This window comes from Atta colombica, unplaced genomic scaffold, assembly GCF_001594045.1.
Source record: "Atta colombica isolate Treedump-2 unplaced genomic scaffold, Acol1.0 scaffold207, whole genome shotgun sequence".
Taxonomy (NCBI): domain Eukaryota; kingdom Metazoa; phylum Arthropoda; class Insecta; order Hymenoptera; family Formicidae; genus Atta; species Atta colombica.
Genome location: NW_017259302.1, coordinates 1370861 through 1389830, shown reverse-complemented (window position 1 = coordinate 1389830; position 18970 = coordinate 1370861). Strand labels below are relative to the sequence as shown.

Sequence of the window (18970 nt, the reverse complement as noted above, 5' to 3'; positions counted from 1 at the left end):
ATATATATATAGTTTAAAATAGTGACCGAAGCAAATTACTTTTTATTGTCTATATATTAAGCAAGTTAACAGACATTTGTCGGGTAAAGCAATATTAAGATTGTTTGAACTACACAATATCTTCATAAACTCTATTACATCTTGGAGTGGGGTATGACGCTTGTCCCATAAAGCGCGCGATGAATCATTTCTTCTGTAAAATAACGCGAACATAAAATCTTTTTCCTACACGGTAATGGTGGATGTGTCCTTTTTCTTCACCGGTAATCGTTTTCTTCATTAGCAACATTGATCGTATCCGGTATAAATGACAAACATATAACCAAACGGGAAGCTTTCCCTGCATGGTATTCTAGTTCCGTAATGCGGTCATACACGGAACTTTTACATTCCGCTGTGCATTAATATCCGCGTAATGATAAGCTGATGTGTGTCTTCCAACAAGCGACACAGTGATCATGTCGTCTTTGTTTAACATTAGCAAACAACAAGGATGTAATGATCCATTGTATCATTTGTATCGCTTGTTGAAAGACACACGATATCAATGATATTTTTGCAAAAAGAAGCGTTTTTTGCAAATTTTGGAAGCGTTCACATAGTATAACATTATAATTTTTCAATTACTATTTTTTTTGCTATATTTTACAGAAAAAAATTAAACGCATCCTTTATTTATACATTACACATAATTGCATTGTTTTTCTTTATAAATTAAAATTTTTTTTATGACAAAAGTTTGATGAAAGAATGTTATTTAATTTTCAATAAATTAGGAGAATTAGGAGCCGCAATGAATTTCTCTTTTCAAATAATAAAGAAATAAGATTTTATTGAACATTTTATATTTTATATTTTATATTTTATATTTTAAATATAAAAAAGTTTCTTAATATTAAATTAATATTTATTATCACTTAATTAGATTATTTATTAAATTTCCCTCATACACAATTATAATTTTGATCTAAATTAAAATATTTTGTTGTCGAATTAATAAATTTAAATTTTCTTCAGTAATTTTTTTATATTATTTTCAACTTATTAAAAAATCATCTGCATGCATTTTTTTGTATTTTTGTAAAACAATGAAAAACCCAATGAAAAACATTTAATAAAAAGAGCTATATTAACGTGTTTTCTCATAGCTTGTAGAAATCACATTTAATTTATCTGGCTCGATTGATTTATATAAAATGTTTTTAGTGTAAATTTCTCGAGGGATTCTTATTAATCGGGGTCGATGACAAGCGACCAATGCATTAACGATTAATCGCATAATCACGCATTTTCCCAACGATTTATCACGAGTAACACTCTTAAATGTAACGTATATTCGATTTATTGCCGTTGTAATTTGTAGAAGGTTACCTCTTCGCATCTTTACATCTCCCTCCTTCGTCATGACTCCGAAGAATTACATTCCTTGCGACGCCCACTTGTCTCGTAGGGCACAGTGATGAAATCATCTCTTTGGAATAGCACGCGCATCAAAGCGAATTTACACGGTCTACGCTTGATGATCATCTTGAATGAGTCATTTAAGCACCTGAATGGATTTTTGTTTAGACATACAAGACTAGTCCCTAAGCCTCACAAGATAGAACAACTGGCAAACAAAGTGTGCTACAAAAAAATAAACATTAAAAATTTAGCATCTGTACCTCACATTTAATGCGAGTGTTTAATTCAAAAAAGATTTTATTTCTGTTTATATTAAATATGAATTCTTTTATATTTATTTTATTAAAGAACAAATTCTACGTGTCTTTGTAATCACATACAGCTTTCAATTATGATAATTAACACTCAAACTACCGATGATTAATTTATTTAATTATGTTGCATACATTACATATATAAAAGAAAGGATAAAAGGAAAGAAAGTAAATTGATCATTTAATTATTTATATATTGAACAAAATATATCATAGAAGATCTCAGAAAATACGTTATTATAAATTTGAATAATTAAATAATAATTGAGAAAAAAATATAGTCAATTTTAATAAATATTTAGTTCAATACTGCCACCTAAACATTTACTTACAGTAAATAAATATTTTTTCAGTAAAATAAAAGATTGTTAAATTAATCTTACTTGTATCAAATAAATATATCTTTATATTTAATAAATATTTAGTTGGCAGTATTCAACTAAATATTTATTAAAATTGACTATATTTTTTTCCAGTGTACAAAAAAATTAACTATCATTTTATTTTTAATAGTGTTAATTCCGCAGACGAAACTAGAAGTTCCACTTCCTTCATTCTTGTTTTTTCTGATCAATCTAATTCACTACGCTTTCATTTCTGAATGATTCTCCCGGATGCTCATCAAAGACGAACCACGTACCTAAACTCGACTTTAGAGACATCGTCTTCGTCCTTCCGCATTATGACAGTAACAACGAGTGCGAGCTTTTTTATACCGGATAGAGGACATTGCGTGAGGCTAATCAGAGAGAGAAAGAGGAGGATAGAGAAGGAAAGACTCCTACGGGATATCCCATCTGCGCGAGAGAGCGCTTAATAACGAGCGCGCAACAAATGCGTACGCGCGTACAATTGCCTTCCCGCACCTCCGCCGTAGCAGCGCCCTAATGATGCGCCTGGAAGTTTGTTAGAGTGTTGGCACGGACGTTGATTATAATTTATGGTCGGCGAGGCTTCCATAAAACATCGACCGTGCTTTTCTTTCCAAGGCGGTGCGAGGCGACATGACGGCCACGCTCTATAACGCTTTCTCGACCGGGAATCCACGAAGATTTGAGTCCGGCATTTTGCCAAAACGCGCAATGAACAAAATGTCTCAAATAAAAAAAAATGTATTAGAATCAAAGTCAGAGTTGTCATTTATTAGATTTATTAGATAGCTATATTAGATAGCTAATTACATTCTTTAAAATATAAAAATATTATTACAAAAAAAGAGCAACATTGTTATATTACAATATAATTATAACATATAAGATGCAAAAAACAAAAATGAAGAAATAAAAAAATAAAAATACAATAGACAGACATCTACTTTAGATAAAAATGTACTTGGTACTTAACACAACATCGTCCAAACTTTAAAGCAATCTGATATTTATTTTCCGGATGAAGAAAGCGCGTCTAAATCTCGAGTAAATATAAAACTCAATGCAGTGCGTCGATTAGCATTTTGCGACGTAAAAATTCAAGATAATAAATCGTCCTTTCGCTACAACTCTACCGTGCCGGCAGCTGTATTGCTGTAAAACGTTGCATTGTTACGGTACCGTAAATTGTGCGCAAGCCGACCTGTCGATTTATATCATTAATTGTCGAACAAACTGAACATTACCGGTACACGGTTTTATAATATCAAAGCATGTATATCTCGTGGTTTGCAAATTAATAACAGCTTTGACAAGGCAAAACTAATTATTCCTTGAATTCCCATCTCTATATGAGCATCCCCGTACTTGAAAGAAATAAAAAGAATAAAAAAAAAAATAGCTCATTTATCGCGCTCATCGATGTGACTCGTTTAATCTCATCTTTCCTGTGCAACTAACCGCGCCTGGAAAAGAGCTCAAATACGCGTATAATTACCATTTGCATACAGATCGCTCCTGCCATGAGATTAGGACAATCGCTGTCATTAAGCGATCAAAAATCGTGTATAATGTATCCGTAAACATACAGATTTGCGACAGCTTTGCGGCGATCCCGTTTCTTAATTGCTACTTGAGCCTTTATCGTACTTTAATGATAGGGAAGACGTAAATAGTAGTGATGAACTAACGACAATGCTCGTGGTATTCTTTTTCTGTACGTGCGGTACATAAGTGTATAAGCGAGTTTCGCGTTTTAGATTTATCTCAGACCAATGCAATCTTCTGTGAATAATATGATTTTTACAGATATCATTTAAAAACTCTAATTCATAATTTTTACCTTGAGTAAGAAAAGAAGAATGACGAAAAGTCTAACTAGTTATATAAATAAATTAATCGTCGATTTTATAATAAATAAATTCACATTATTTTTATAATCAATAAAAAAGAAAAATAGTTGCTTTTTTGATTACATCATATATTTTACACTGTACAATTTACATTGAAAATCTAAAATTGATTTGGAAAAAAAAAACATGATTTTTAATTTAACTAACAACAAGTTACAATATCGCGATAAATAGTCACATTAATATTTCATCGTTTTTATTCGTAAGAATTAATATTTCTTTCGTATTTAATATTCTCATTTATATCGCGCAAAGTGATAATTACTTAATAGATAAGAAAAAAAATGAACTCTGACCGATATATAGTAAATCGATAAATCACAGTTATAATAAATCAAGAAATATATATATATATATATATCATTTATAATAAAACAGGCCAGTACAACGTTATGATGATCCGGTTTTTTTTTTTTCAGATGAATATATTTCCTTATTTCTCGTTCTGCTTACGTCAATTCCCTATTTGCAAATCACTGTTGTAACATCGATTCCTGTTTTAATTTGCTGATCACTGAGAAAAAGATGATATCATTGAATATACCATATACGTGTCTTACTTTTTTGTGTTATTCTAGTTATATATTCACATATACTTAGAATAAAGCGAGAAAACTGTCAAAGCACGTGCAAAAAATGATATATATCCAAATAAATAAATAAATAAATAATTTCTTTTATAATACTAACGCAACGATTGTTACACAATGATTTGTTTAATAAGAACAACAGTGAAACTTTAACCTTTGATGAACGTCATAAAAGACTACGACGAAAGTGTGAGAATTTATGCGCGACGCATGAAAAATACGTAGGTATATGCATACACTTATGTGCGTACGCATATATCTCGCTTATGACTGTGTAATTCATACGTAAATTCGCGCCCAATCGTCATACAGTGACACAATGTGATCTTATGCTCAAAAGAAATATACACGAGTTTCTAAAGATTAAAAAATAAAATATGTGAGACCGTTTTATTGCGGCTCCAGATGGAATATCTGAAAAGTAATAGCATACTTCACATAAAAATTCGACAATAAAACTAAAAATAAAATTAACGAAGTAATTTAAAACTTCTACTACGTCTATATAACAAACGAGGCTTTCTTAGATTAAAATAATAATTTAAATTGCTATAGATTTATTTTCGATATTTTATTTATTACAGATAATAAAATTGATTTAACAAATCATTATTAGAGAAAGGACAAATCTTATATTGCGTGCATTTTGTTTATGTGATCATTCATTAAGATTATTTATGTATAAAATTATCGTTAAGATACTTAAATAAATACTCAGATTTGATTTGGCCAACGTGCTCATTTAATTTCATATTTAATAGTTTGGTTTAATTTTGTGTTTATAAGTGTACAGTTACGTTTTACATCGCGACCTAAAAATTTTAGAACGGTTAGGACAGCGTGTAATTCGGGGTTACATCAGAATAACGTGCACGGGAATCGAGGAATGCGTATTCTAGACGCGTTACACGCCAATATACGTCAACCGCAGCCGACTTGTTGCGAAGTTTTAACCGGTATGAGAAACCGCAAGGGATATATCGGAACACGACGATCTCGGTACGCGGAAGAGAATTCCCGAAATCTTTCTTGCAGGTTCGATTATCAGGACGTATAATGGAACGTGATTTGCGGTCGAAGGCTGAGATGGAGCGCATCATATTGGTTATCCTTGTAACAAAGTTCAGAGACGAATAAGGCTGTTCTATCACCGGCCTTCCTTTAGAACGGCAAACAAATTTCTACGAGTATTCGATTCGAACTACTCGATCGATTCGAATGATCGTTCGATGAGACTCGTTATGGAAGAATATTTACAAACAAAAACTAGAGAAACCTAGTTATATTAGTATAATATATTTCTTCGTAACATCCCGAGCACGATCACTATATTTCTTCTTAACATTTATTTCTAATACATATGAGCAGTAATTCTTACAATACTAACGTCTAACTTCTTACACGTTCTAGCTTTAAATTTGCAATAAGAAATAATATTTTTAAATAAGATGTTCAGCATATGAAAAGAGAAAACTGGCAAAAATTTTCGTTCAACAATAGTTTCATACACGATATTTTTTTCTTTTAAAATTATATGGATATGCTAAATTAAGCTAATAAAAATTTAACTGAAGATCCGTTCAAAATTAAATTCGAACATGCCATGCATGACCATACATCAGCACGTGCTGCTGTCGAGAAACAAAAATATAATTACTCGCCCATATAATTAAGCGCATTTTCCCGATCAATCTTTTTGCTGCGCCATTGGGTAAATTGCACAGCTTTTGATCGACTGTCCATACTGTCTATTGATTTGCGATCGACACGGTGAAGTCGTCAAACAGCACTGGCCGTTCATCACATAATTCGCGCGAGTCACGTTACCCGCTCATTCTCGTTTACTCGCACAAGACTAATCTATATCTCCCATCTGAGCAAGCTCCCTTAGCGGTAATCTGTGGCGTGCGGTTTACGAGTCCCTTCGTTTTATTGAGTCATATTCTCTCGTACTCGATAAGCCGGACATTCCTTCGCGTCACGTCGAATCGAGTAGGATTATGATAATATTAAAACACTATACACTGTAATATTTTATTTCGATAATAAAAACGATGTGATTGATTAATTTATGTTATGTCGATCAGCAAAATGTTAATAAATCTTTTTAACCAGGAGATTTTTGTAAAGTTTATTTTTTACTAAAGCAATATGTTTTGATTATTCCAAGTATATTACGATTAAACTTTATTTGTAGGTGCCTGATATCTCATGCTATCAGATACTTTCTTTCAAATCAAAGATTACTTTCTTAATATAGGACAAATTTTATAAAAATTGATTAAAAAATCATTAATATTTCGCGTTAAATTGATAGACAGCTCTCTGAGTAAATGCGTAAAAAGAATGTCTCAAAGAAATACAGTACAATTGATAAAACATGAAACGCAATAATTCGCATTTGCATATAATTATAAATGTATTATTTCAACAACAAAACAATTATTTTTTTTTATTATATAAACAAAAAATAAGTCAGAACTCTTGAGATTTAAATAATAGAATAAAATGAGAGCAATTAAGACTCAGTACTATATAAACAAAAATTCTACTAATAATACACAGTTCAATTAATATAATTACATAATTAGCTGTTTCGACTCATTTTTTAGCCATCCTCAGTAATATATTTAATTGAAGTAATATATTCGTTGATGTTCTTAAAATGTGCTTTCCGTGTGAAGGCGTGAGTGAGTAACTAACTCTTCAATTCAAAATAAATTATCTAAACTAATTAAATGATTGATTGAAACAGCAATTATAGAATGATACAAAACAAATTACATACATTTGTTAATATAGTTACGACAATGACAACCAAAATATTAATGATCTTTTAATCTTATAAAGTTCACTCTATATTAGAATAACATATGTAGTATACTAATTTTTTACTAATCAAAGTAGCTTGGTATATTATAAAGCTCTATAATTAAACTTTTTGTTCATAACGTCAATCGGATATTCATTTTTTTTTTCTTTTAAGTTTATAGGAAATCACTTTCTTAATATACGAAAATTATGAAATTAATTGGAAAAACTGTCCAAATAAACGCGCCAAGAAAATCTCTCAAAGGAAGAAAATACAATGCGATAAAATGCAAGATCTATATTCGCATTTGCGATCATAATCGTGAACGTTTTGCAACGCGCACATATCGGTAAAGTAACGCCGACAGACATGCTAATTTACTTAAAGAGATTAGAAGAAGGAGAGATACGATATGGGAGGAGATATGCAAATCTGCGCGGAAGAGTTGCTCATGGCAGACTAAAGCGTACCCAAAACGACCTGTTGCATCTCATGCAGAGGTTGAGGAGCGAAGGGGTGGAAATTTGTACCACGTCCAACGATGTCGATAAGATCGCTGATAGTTAACTTACTGTCGGTTTTGCGCGCCTAATACGAGAGTTCCATAGAAAATGCGACAGCGAAAACACACGTGGTAGATAAATATTGCACGAAACTATAATATTATATCCATTCGATATTCCACATCGTGGGATACTTGTGAAAGGTCTTTTCTTTGCCCAGTTGATAGTTTCCTTTCTAGTTTTGTTGGTTTTTTTATTTTATCGAATTCGAATTGAATAAAGAAATATAAGGATCTTTAAGAGAGATCTTTTCCTAAAAGAAATGTTCTTAATTATTTTAAGTACAATATCTTCATCAACTCAAGCTATCTCAACTCAAGCTGTCCAAATTACAAAAAAAAAAAAAAAAACACACGTTTTTCCGCCTTTGAGTTTAGGTAAGTCCATCTAATTCAAAAGAATTATGAAGATAAAGTTTCAACAGTCATCTTTCCAATAGCTAACAATCAGAAGTTTTCATCCTTCCCGCCTTGATACGCGAATCTTGTCATCTACAATAAGTTAGTACAATAAGTTAGTTTAACAAAAACATGTAAATCATTATAAAATATGTAAATATTATTATAACCTATGCTCTACTCTATTTATTCGCTAAGTGTATTGATCGCTTCACAGTTAAATGATTACATATATCAAACAATTGCAGTTTAGATAAAAAATAAAAATGTTAATTTTTTTTTACCATTCCGCGTTATATATATATCCATTCTTATTGAATACATTGAACGAGAGTATAATAGGATTACGTAAAATCAGTGCGAGTGGCACTATTATACATGCAACATTGTGTAACGTTAAACATAAAACGTTGGCAGTTTCAAACTACTTACATATTTTTCATAGCTGCGTTAGCAGCTATCTCTAGCTAGCTTTTCACTTAATGCATATGTTCTACGCATTGATTCTCCCTCTCTCTCTCCCTCTCTCTCTCTCTCTCTCTCTCTCTCTCTCTCTCTCTCTCTCTCACTCACTCACTCACTCACTCACTCACTCTCTCTCTCATGACCGCAATAAAAACTTTACTACACAAAGCATTACGACAAGTCTGACATAAACACGGGATCAATGGCGGTCTATTAAAATAACGATGGTTGCGACCGCATGAACTATAATTTATGTCACATAAAATAGAACAACGATGTATATGCAAAATGCAGTCCAAATTATATATATATATAAAACAGCAGTCCAACATTCGAAATCTCAAATTATTGTTGAAAACAATTATAGGCGTAGTTATATCTTTCGTGAGTTAAATGGATAATGTTTCAAACGCATTTTGAAAACATAAATAATAATTATAAATATAAGGAGATGTAGTGCACGTAGAAAATGAACACTGCGACTTTAGCATATAATTTATTTATGTCATTATTTTTATGATGATAAAACAAGAATTATAGGACATATTTTTATTCCAGCAGACATGTGCGGCAAGAGTAGATTTATTTACAGTCATAAATAACTTATTTACAATTTGAGACTTATTTACAGTCATAAAGCTTTAACGAGGTAAGCATTATGTCTGTCAAAGAACTATCATTCTCTAGAGAAGTTTTGTTACTCTCAAGAATTTACTGTTATACGGTATGTATGTAACTGTTCAGTGTGTATTACGTATACTTCATTTTGACCCAGTAACTATATATGTGATCATAAAGATCTCCAGATAAATTAAATTTAGCTAATTAATTTTACATCGTTTACAAATGAATTTTCATAAGCTGCTCTGCCCGCAAAACGACTGATAGTAACAATTTGTACGGCTGAAGGCAATAAGCATCGTGTACTTTCACATATACCGATACGATGATTAAATTTTATGAAGTCCATGCTATTTTCAACCAAACGCGCAACTTAAGTGTAATCATTAAAACAAAAAAAAAAAGAGAATATATATATTCCAAATATGATTTCTGCGGCGATCTAGGTGGTTGCCCAGGGCTACGCGCGTGCAAGATCCTTACAGCAACAATCTTGTACACAGTCATTATATCGAAATTAGAAGGCTGTCAATCATATACGATAGTCTCGCTAAGATCTCATTATTTCCCGCGTCCGAAATTGGACCGGTACTTAGAACATCATTAAACGTCTATTAATATGTGAGAATTTCTGCAAATATGCAAAACCGTTGCTAATACGGTCGTTTACATGTTCGTGGTGTCTCGTACGAAGAATTCGCGCGTGTAAAGATTCTCGCGTGCGGAATCCTCGTTTCTTTCCGAAACCCAAATTAAACGAAAACTTGGAATCTCGCACGTTCCTTATGTGAACTAAAAATGCAGCATAATTTATTAATTTTGATCGACTTTAGATTGTTTTCATGTCAATTGAATTTCGAGCAGCGTAAATATAAATTTGACTAAAAAAATATTAACTCTTGTTATTTCTTATTGAAAAAAGATAATTTCTATTTTATCTTAGAATCTTAAGAGATGGCAAAAAGATTTAATTGTTATGACTATTGCAACAAGATTTTGCCTGTTTCTTCAAGTAAATTCAATAATTTTTGCATATAAGAAATATATCTGTTTTCTGAGTTATGGAGAGGAAAAAAAGAAAGAGTGAGTAGGATTGCGAAATTAGACAATTCGTTAGCTCGCAAATGGCTTTGCCCACGTTTCCGATCTCGTGGGTGATACACGTGGCGTGTAGCTGCGGGTGGCTTTGCTTGGTTTATCGATAATAGCGCTCAGCGGGTCTACTTCCAGCTTGTATGAAAGATCCTACTTGCGCACACATACTCATATATGTATAGCTACCTAATTACCTTCCATCACACTAAGAGAGAAGTTGGAATGCGCAGAAGGGTAGAAAGTGGAAGGCTCGAAAAAGAGAAGGATGGCGCGTTTGAAGAGAATGCGCGTTTCATTAACTGTAATTAGTTAATTTCGCTCTGACTGTAGCATCCAAAGATTTGTTCCAACGAATTTACTTATAATTTCTTAATAAATTTTTTAATAGATCCCCTATTTAGCATTTATATTTTATCTTTTACAAAAAAATAATCTTTACAGAGAGCTCATCGACTATTCGACCAAGAAATCATCACTTTATCATATTTGGATTCAATCTTTTAATAGTGAATATTTTTCTGAAAGATTATACTGCAAATTTAAAATTCCAATTTTGAAAAGATTTAATAACTCATTATATTAAGTGCTTTAGAAAATCAGTCATAGTCAAATTGGGAAGAGATTCATATTACGTTTCTATTAAGATTAACAAATTTCTACAAAGCAAGTGTTAAAAAATAGTTGTTCATCAAAATATATTTTATAGATTACCGATAAAAGCTGTAAATATGAGGATGTTTTATCAAATGGGATTCTCTATTTATGAATTTTGTAAGATAAATTCGAGTTGAACAATTTGGAATTCGATGGACAGTGTTTCACAATCAAATAAAATTTTGCGATTATTTCATCGACTATTATACGCAATAAGTTTACATAATAGCATCATACACATATAATATGTATATTTTATTCTTTTCAGGAGAAGCCATTCACCTTGCCAGGGACTTCGGCTACGTTTGCGAAACCGAATTCCCCGCGAAGCAAGTCGCCGAATATCTCAGTCGGCAACATTGCGAACCACAAGACTCCTACAGGAGAAAAGAACTTCTTCATGCCACCAAGTAAGCATAAGTACTAGAGTTCTTTGAATAAGACTTTAGATAACATCCGCTATTTTTACACTATATGTACATACTATAATGCGCTTTTTTAAAACATTCAAATGTTTAATTTAGGATTTACGCAGTTTACTGATAAAAAAAATTGTGAATTTAATTCACAGTTATACACGATATATATTATCCGACAAAAGTTCCGGACCACTTAAATAATTTCTGAATGATTCGAGATATAGGATTGAAATTTACAGGGATACAATAGGATCGTAAAATCTATCATTGGACCTCAAAAACCTATCTTAACTTTCCGGGGGAAAGAGGGAGAAAGGGGCTTGAAAATCTTAAATGACATATCGAATGAAGAATCATTTAAAAAGGCTTTTCGAGACAGTAACAACGCGGACTGACCGAAATCTCTACGATTTTTTTTCATAGAATTATGATCATTTGAACATTGTTATTCAGAAGAAAGAGTTACATCTCTTATGTGCGCGCGCGCTCATCTTGACTCATCTTTAATTGAATCGGTTTTTCAGAAACAGTTAATTTTGAAATTAGATCATGGTCACAATAAGTAGCATTGAATAATTCGTGGAATTTCATGTATACATTGTATATATGTAGTCGCTTGAATTTGGATATGCTGACACAATAAGATTCTATCGAGAAGTAGTCGAATTATTCAATGCCACTTATCCTGACCATGATCTAATTTCAAAATCAACTGTTTCTGAAAAACCGATTCAATTAAAGATGAGTCAAGATGAGCGTGCGTGCATACGTATACAAGAGATGTAACTCTTTCACATAGATTTGTTTTCTCTTTCCACAATCCCGTTATATCTCTGTAAATTTCAATCCTGTATCTCGAATCATTCAGAAATGATTGAGGTGGCCCGGGCAGGCATTGTATAATATTATTATTGCTATAATAATTAAATGTTAATAATATTTTTGACAGATTTGACGAAAAGTTTTTCCTTGCACTATCATAGCAAGGAGCCACGTAATTAACTTTTTTACGATTTCGTTATTTCCAGACAAATCACCAAAGAGCTGATGGATCTTCTGAACCAGGACAGATCGCCGCTTTGCAATACGCGGCCACAACACATCCTCGATCCCAGTATACAGAGACATCTCACCCATTTTTCTCTCATATCACACGGATTCGGAAGTCCTGCGATCGTGGCCGCTTTAACGGCTATACAGGTAATAAGACAATGAAAAGTTATTTCCTTATGTATCATCGTTTTCTCTTATCTTCTCGCTACAGCGAATCTACATAACAAGAAAAACTAAAATTTCTTCTCTAAAGATTCTCGATTTAAAACTACAGCTAAAGATTTCTCATCCAACAATACGACTCTACTGAAATCTATGTATATCTTATGTTTCCCATTGCAGAAGTTCCTAAGCGAATCTTTGAATCATCTAGAGAAGATGTATCCCGGGAACGGCAGCGGTGTGACAAGCAGTCAACAGTCGAATCTCGACTCCAACAAAAGCAAGGACGGCGCGCTGATGAACGACATGAAGAAGTGACGCACAGAAGACCCGCCTACCTCGAACGTGGTCACGTCTATTAGGCATTCCTGGCCGTACAATTGAGTTTCCGTGCGTCCATCGCTCTTGCGGAAAGCTCGCAATGGATCACGCGTACACACGCGTTCGCGTCGCACACGCTGATGGCACTCGCGTGTGACGTGCCGCGTGCCCACCGTACGCCGAGGTTGGCTGGTCGTAAGCTTCCGTAGGCAATTCGACACGCAGACTGCGTGATACGTGCGAAAATGTGCAATCAGGGATAGTCGATGAATTATAGGAAACAAAGGAGAGAAAAATTCTTATTTCGTAATAGAGCCTCAGGAAGCCGAATTCCGAGAAGCTCAACTCTTTGTCGCTGGTCGCCTTTCGTATAGATTCGTTTTATACATTGTCTTGAAAATGTCTAAGAGATCTCTCTGCCTACAAAAATCTTTAGGGCCTTTCTTCGACTTTCAGCTACGCAACTAAATTATTATTACATGATCTTGCAAAAAAATTGGAAAAGATAATTTGTGTAAACAGTAAACATATTCAGGATGTCCTATTTTAATTTTCGCAGCGAAATATCTTGAGAAGTAAAAGAAAAATGTTTCAAACAAAAGATAATTATTTTTATGAGATACTTTATGTTAAAATATGTCAAAGTAGAATAAAATATTTAAACTATTGAGTTTTTATTAATGTTATCTTAATATTTTTATATGCAGAATAAAGAAGGAATCAAATTAGATAAAAAATTGTACCAAAGTGATGATGACCTTTCTGTAACCTTGAACAATTTTTTCAAAAATTGATTTTATCATTATTTGGTCTTTTTTAGATCATACAACTTTTATCTAAAATATTTTTCGATATCTTTTATATCTTGAAGATATTTCGATGCGAAAGTTAAAATGGAATATCTTATTTTAAACATGCACCATAAAATAAAAAGAATCAAATTTATACATTTTATAAATATCCATTGAATATTTTTGAACATTCTCAAAAAAATAATATACACATTCTTTAAAGTGCATTTAATAATTGATTCTCGATGTATTTTATAATTAATTCTCGATTTTTTCTTTTAGGAATGTTATGTATTGAAATTTTAATATATTAATGACTTATAAGAAATCTTTTTATAGTAAAAATACAAAAAATTGCGTTAATAAGCAAAAAACGTGAATATACGCGGAAAATAAATACCTGAGAATATCTTGGATATTTGCGCTATAATATATGGAAATATATTAAGGCTGGATGTTTGTAGGCTTTTATATTTACTTTTATATTTAGATTTTCTCTAAAAAAAAGTTTATTTAGTTTAGGTACAGTGTACCTAGCCATAATCATACGTGAGAAAAACATTAAAAATACATAATAATCTTTATAAACAAAATCTTCCGAGGTTTCAAAACGAAACCTCGTTCAACTTCAAAAGTATGTAATTACGATTTTTTGCAAAGATTTATATAATCCGCCCTCTATTTCACCGATGATTCATCACAAACCTGACAGATCAAGCTTCTTAAATAATCGCAATTTGATAATGCGTAGCTTAAATCACATCCAACTATACAATGTTACTGTTTCACGCACTTTTAAACATACAACAGATGAAGTTTTACTGAGAAGAAAAACTAAAAATTTGTTATAAACGATAAGATTATCATTTCCTACTTTAGTCCTTCATCTTTTTTATTGCATGAATTTAATTTGATTAAATATTAGAGAATTAAATATTAGAATATTAAATACTAGAATAATATGAAAATAGAAAATTCTTTGTTTTCATTATTCGAAGTAAATTCGAAAATTATATCCAGTATACAGAAACTGTAACATGACAAGTGATGGATGTGATAAAAATGGGCGACAGATATAAAAATATATTTGATTTACTCGGTTATTCTTTGTTTTTATTGAACATTTTACGCAAAAAAAATTGTGATTTGTGAAGAGACCGGCTGAAGATAATTTTGTGAAATATGATAGTCGGAAAATTCAAGAAACTTAGTGCAATCATTAATATTAATTCAACAAATTATTAGTATTACAATTATTTCCTGCAACTTGTAATCCAATCATCTACAATTTATTATTATTAGTAAGCAATCCGCATGGAAGATAAAATCTGCAGATCGTTTTAAATTACAAAGAAAAATGCTCATTAATTAGAGAATATGAAAGAACAAAAATCGAGATTTACTTTTTCGATTTTTTAATGTACATTTTTGATTAGTTTACGATTTATGAAATAATTAGATATAATTTATTTTCTTGTTAGAAAAGCCGTGCTTCCAACAATGAGACTTACCTGAATCAGCAATTCTTTGTGTGTAATCAGAAGCAGTCGTGTATCAAAGTGCAACTTAGTCCTCGGTAACCGATGTATCAGTTTAGTCACCTCTACTGATATTACTCATAATGGGATGCCGTGCGATTAGCCACAAATAAGGATAGTTTGCCTTTCATAGGTGCACACTCACGTGATAGTCAGGAACGACGTTAAGTCCAGAGAATCGCCAAGATTGAAGTCCTTCTGACGAGATTATCCTTGTGTCTAAACGTTTCATCAGAAAATAGTGTCATTAAATCAGTATCATTTATAAATTTCTCTTTATATCCAATATTTTTATGCTATTTTTTAACCTTAGAAATTCATTATTTATCGATAGGAAAAAAATTTATTATTTAAAAATAAATTAAAAATAAAAACATTCGATCGCGCCTATTATTAGTGATTCTCCTCCGAAGAGACTGCACTCAAGGTTATTCTTCAGGGCCATTATCGTGCCAATGCGAAACTTGCCATTTAAAAAACGTGCCAATTATCAATATCGAGCTAACATAAGCGACTGGCGACTAAGGAAACTATACGCAGAGGAAACGCGGTAACAGCGCACGAAAACAAGCGCTTCCTCGAGCATACGGATGACGAAACGGAAGTCTCCTCAGGAGCGACACAAATATGCTCGTCGGCTGCATCTCGGACTCGCCAGTCACGAGAAATTGTATGAAGTACAATACCAGGTGAACCTGAGACATATCTAACTTTGTAATTAAATCTTAGGCGTATATATAAATATATATATATATAAATGTAAGATTAAAAATAAAGCGGGAAAGAGAAGATGAGAACAGAAAGGAGGAGGGAGAAGCAACCTTGACACCGGGGTGCTTCGTATCGTAGCGGATTATGTACAGAATATTTGAATCTTTCTTGTGATATAATCGTACACATTAACTAAGGTGTAAACCGATAAAAAAATACACTATACATTCCATGTTTTTTCATAGAAATGAAGTATTAGCGAGGTGATCGTACAGCGTGACCGGCTCGTTGCCGTAGAATTGAACCATGCTACGAAGACTCGCGTCTTCTCATGGTGTTAGAGGCGGCTCTTAGACTGGCAAAGTTTTTAGATAAAAAAAAACTTATACTACTGTATTGCCAAGATCCAATGTGACATTCTTTATACCAAGAACGAGACTCTCGAGAAAACTCACTCCTTTACATGCGCATTCTTACCATTTACACGAGATTATGGATACCTTACGCAGATTTCTCGCATAAGCGAATTTTTCTCGAGCACTCATATGGACTTCTCATATGTAACTTCTTGTAGCTTACAGTGGAGTCGCCTCTGCACTATAAAGCGTAAGACAATTTTGTAAATGTTAAAACGCATTCCAATATTTAAATCTGGCGCTCCGATATATTCCGTACTTCCTACATAATTTCACGTTTATACGCCATATTTTGCAAATAACGCATTCTTCATTAATAATATAGCACGTTATTAATTCAGAAGACATCTGTTGTGAGTGATCAGCAGTATGACCTTTATCACGCTTTCTTACCTTAACAATTTGATCACACGACAGGAAAAAATTTTGTGTTAGCGAGTATAAATTAAAGATCGCTCTGCTGATCATCGTCTGATGTATCGAAACATCAATGCACGTTAGAAACAATTTGGTATTGTGACATTGTTCTAAATAAAATGAGGCATAAGTAACACGATAAGTAACACGATAAGTAAATGAGAGAGAGATGTAATTATTATGCAAAGAGTGCGGCGAAAATCAGCAGTATGCGTTTCAACAGGTACAAGATGCGTGGACGCTTCAACGCGACCCTCGGTTGCATTTTAAGCGAACGAATATAACGAACAAAGCATCTTTTACGGCTTTCGGTTCATATGCAGAGGGATTAGTTAGGAAAAAGTTAGGGAAAAGAAAAACTCGGCACCTTATTTTCACTCACAACTACTTAGATGCGACTTGTTAGAAGCTAAGGAATCCCGTAAATTAATACTTATTTATAACCCCTAGGACGGCTGTAGAAATACGTTTTTCTACCAGAATTTCTGTGCCAACTGCAAAGAACGTTGTAGATGATTTTTGTTTCAAGTTGAAGCATCATTCTAATCTTGTAAGATACTCAGATATATCTTTATTAAATATATTTGAATTTCGTAGTATATTATATTCTGATATTGATTATACAGTTCATTTTTGTATATTGGTGTGTGATAAATAAATAAGAATATTGTTTCTAAGCAATCCCTCGTGATGAAATAACTACCTGTTATATAAAATGTCTATCTGTTATTATGATGGCACAAGAATTACCATCAGTTTTATAATTTTTGGCTGCCATAGAATTATCATAAATTCTTTATCCTAAAATTTCGTAATTTTTCCTTGATTTCCAAATAAAATTTCATTATTTTCCCTAATGCTTTTAATAATATGCTTTTAATAAATACTTTTGAAATTTTTTTGTATTTTCGTCTTGATTTAAAAATCATCAAATATTTTGTTGAGAGAGGGAGAGAGCAATTTAACATAGCAATGTAAATTATATTGTTATTATTAATATTCTTAACAGAGTTTGCATTTACTTATTGAATTGAATAGTATTCCAAAACTGCGTAAATATAATGCATATTAAATCTTCTTTAAAGCCGAGAATTTTAAATTTCCAAAAATTTTACAAAATTCTCTGAATTTTTCCTGACTATTTTCGATTTCCCTGACATTTTTCTTTGATTTTCAGTTTTGTGGAACCTTTATGATATAATATAATCGCTATATTAAAAAGAATAAATTTTGTGACAGATTAAAGTATAAACAAAAAAAATGTGAAATATATGTGAAATAATGATATCTTCTTACAATTAAATCTTTTCTAAATTTTTTTTTTTTTTTTTTTTTAATAAACGTTAACTAGCACATCATAGCAAGTGTTTGTGCAAGGTACTTTATTTTCTGTATCTAAGTACAGATACAGATATTCTGAAAAAATGTACCGAAGTATTAGATATAAAATAATAGTCGCCATTTTAATTATACTTACATTTCTTTGATCATAAAAAAACCATATCTTTATTAGCTAATATTTCTATAAATACACATTCATAAAAATACATTCATAAAAATAATTCGGATATGTATAAGTATCAATATAATATTTCATTTTCGTACAAATAATGCGAATCATTATGCTATTTTTTCCTAATAATAATATTAGAAATTGATATTATCTATTTATATAAGCAGAAGAAAAGAAATATTAAAGTCAGACTTTTATGTCTGACTTTTATATTTATAGCAAGGAATTATAAATAAAATATAAATATATACTCACACGTTATACTTAGTATACTCGTGGCACTTCGAAGTCCATCATGATAAAAGTTATTCCCACACGATCTTCGTGATCAAAGATCTTCATCTTTTACCCACCTACGTGAAATACATGAATAATAATGTTAGAATAAAATAGAAATTGAATTAGAAATGATTTTTAATGACATTTCTATAA

The 18970-nt window shown here is 31.8% G+C and overlaps 1 protein-coding gene across 3 annotated transcripts in view; it reads left to right on the top strand.

Moving 5' to 3' along the window:
• LOC108687524 (transcription factor AP-2-epsilon) overlaps positions 1-13328 on the top strand; it is a 91558-nt gene extending 78230 nt beyond the window's left edge. For all 3 annotated transcript variants that reach the window (XM_018193315.1, XM_018193314.1, XM_018193313.1), the window contains exons 7-9: positions 11466-11607; positions 12645-12816; positions 13012-13328. In XM_018193315.1, coding sequence (XP_018048804.1) covers positions 11466-11607; positions 12645-12816; positions 13012-13149 — 452 coding nt within the window. In that variant the 3' untranslated portion in view covers positions 13150-13328. The remainder of the gene's footprint in view (positions 1-11465; positions 11608-12644; positions 12817-13011) is intronic.
• Positions 13329-18970: the final 5642 nt, after the last annotated feature.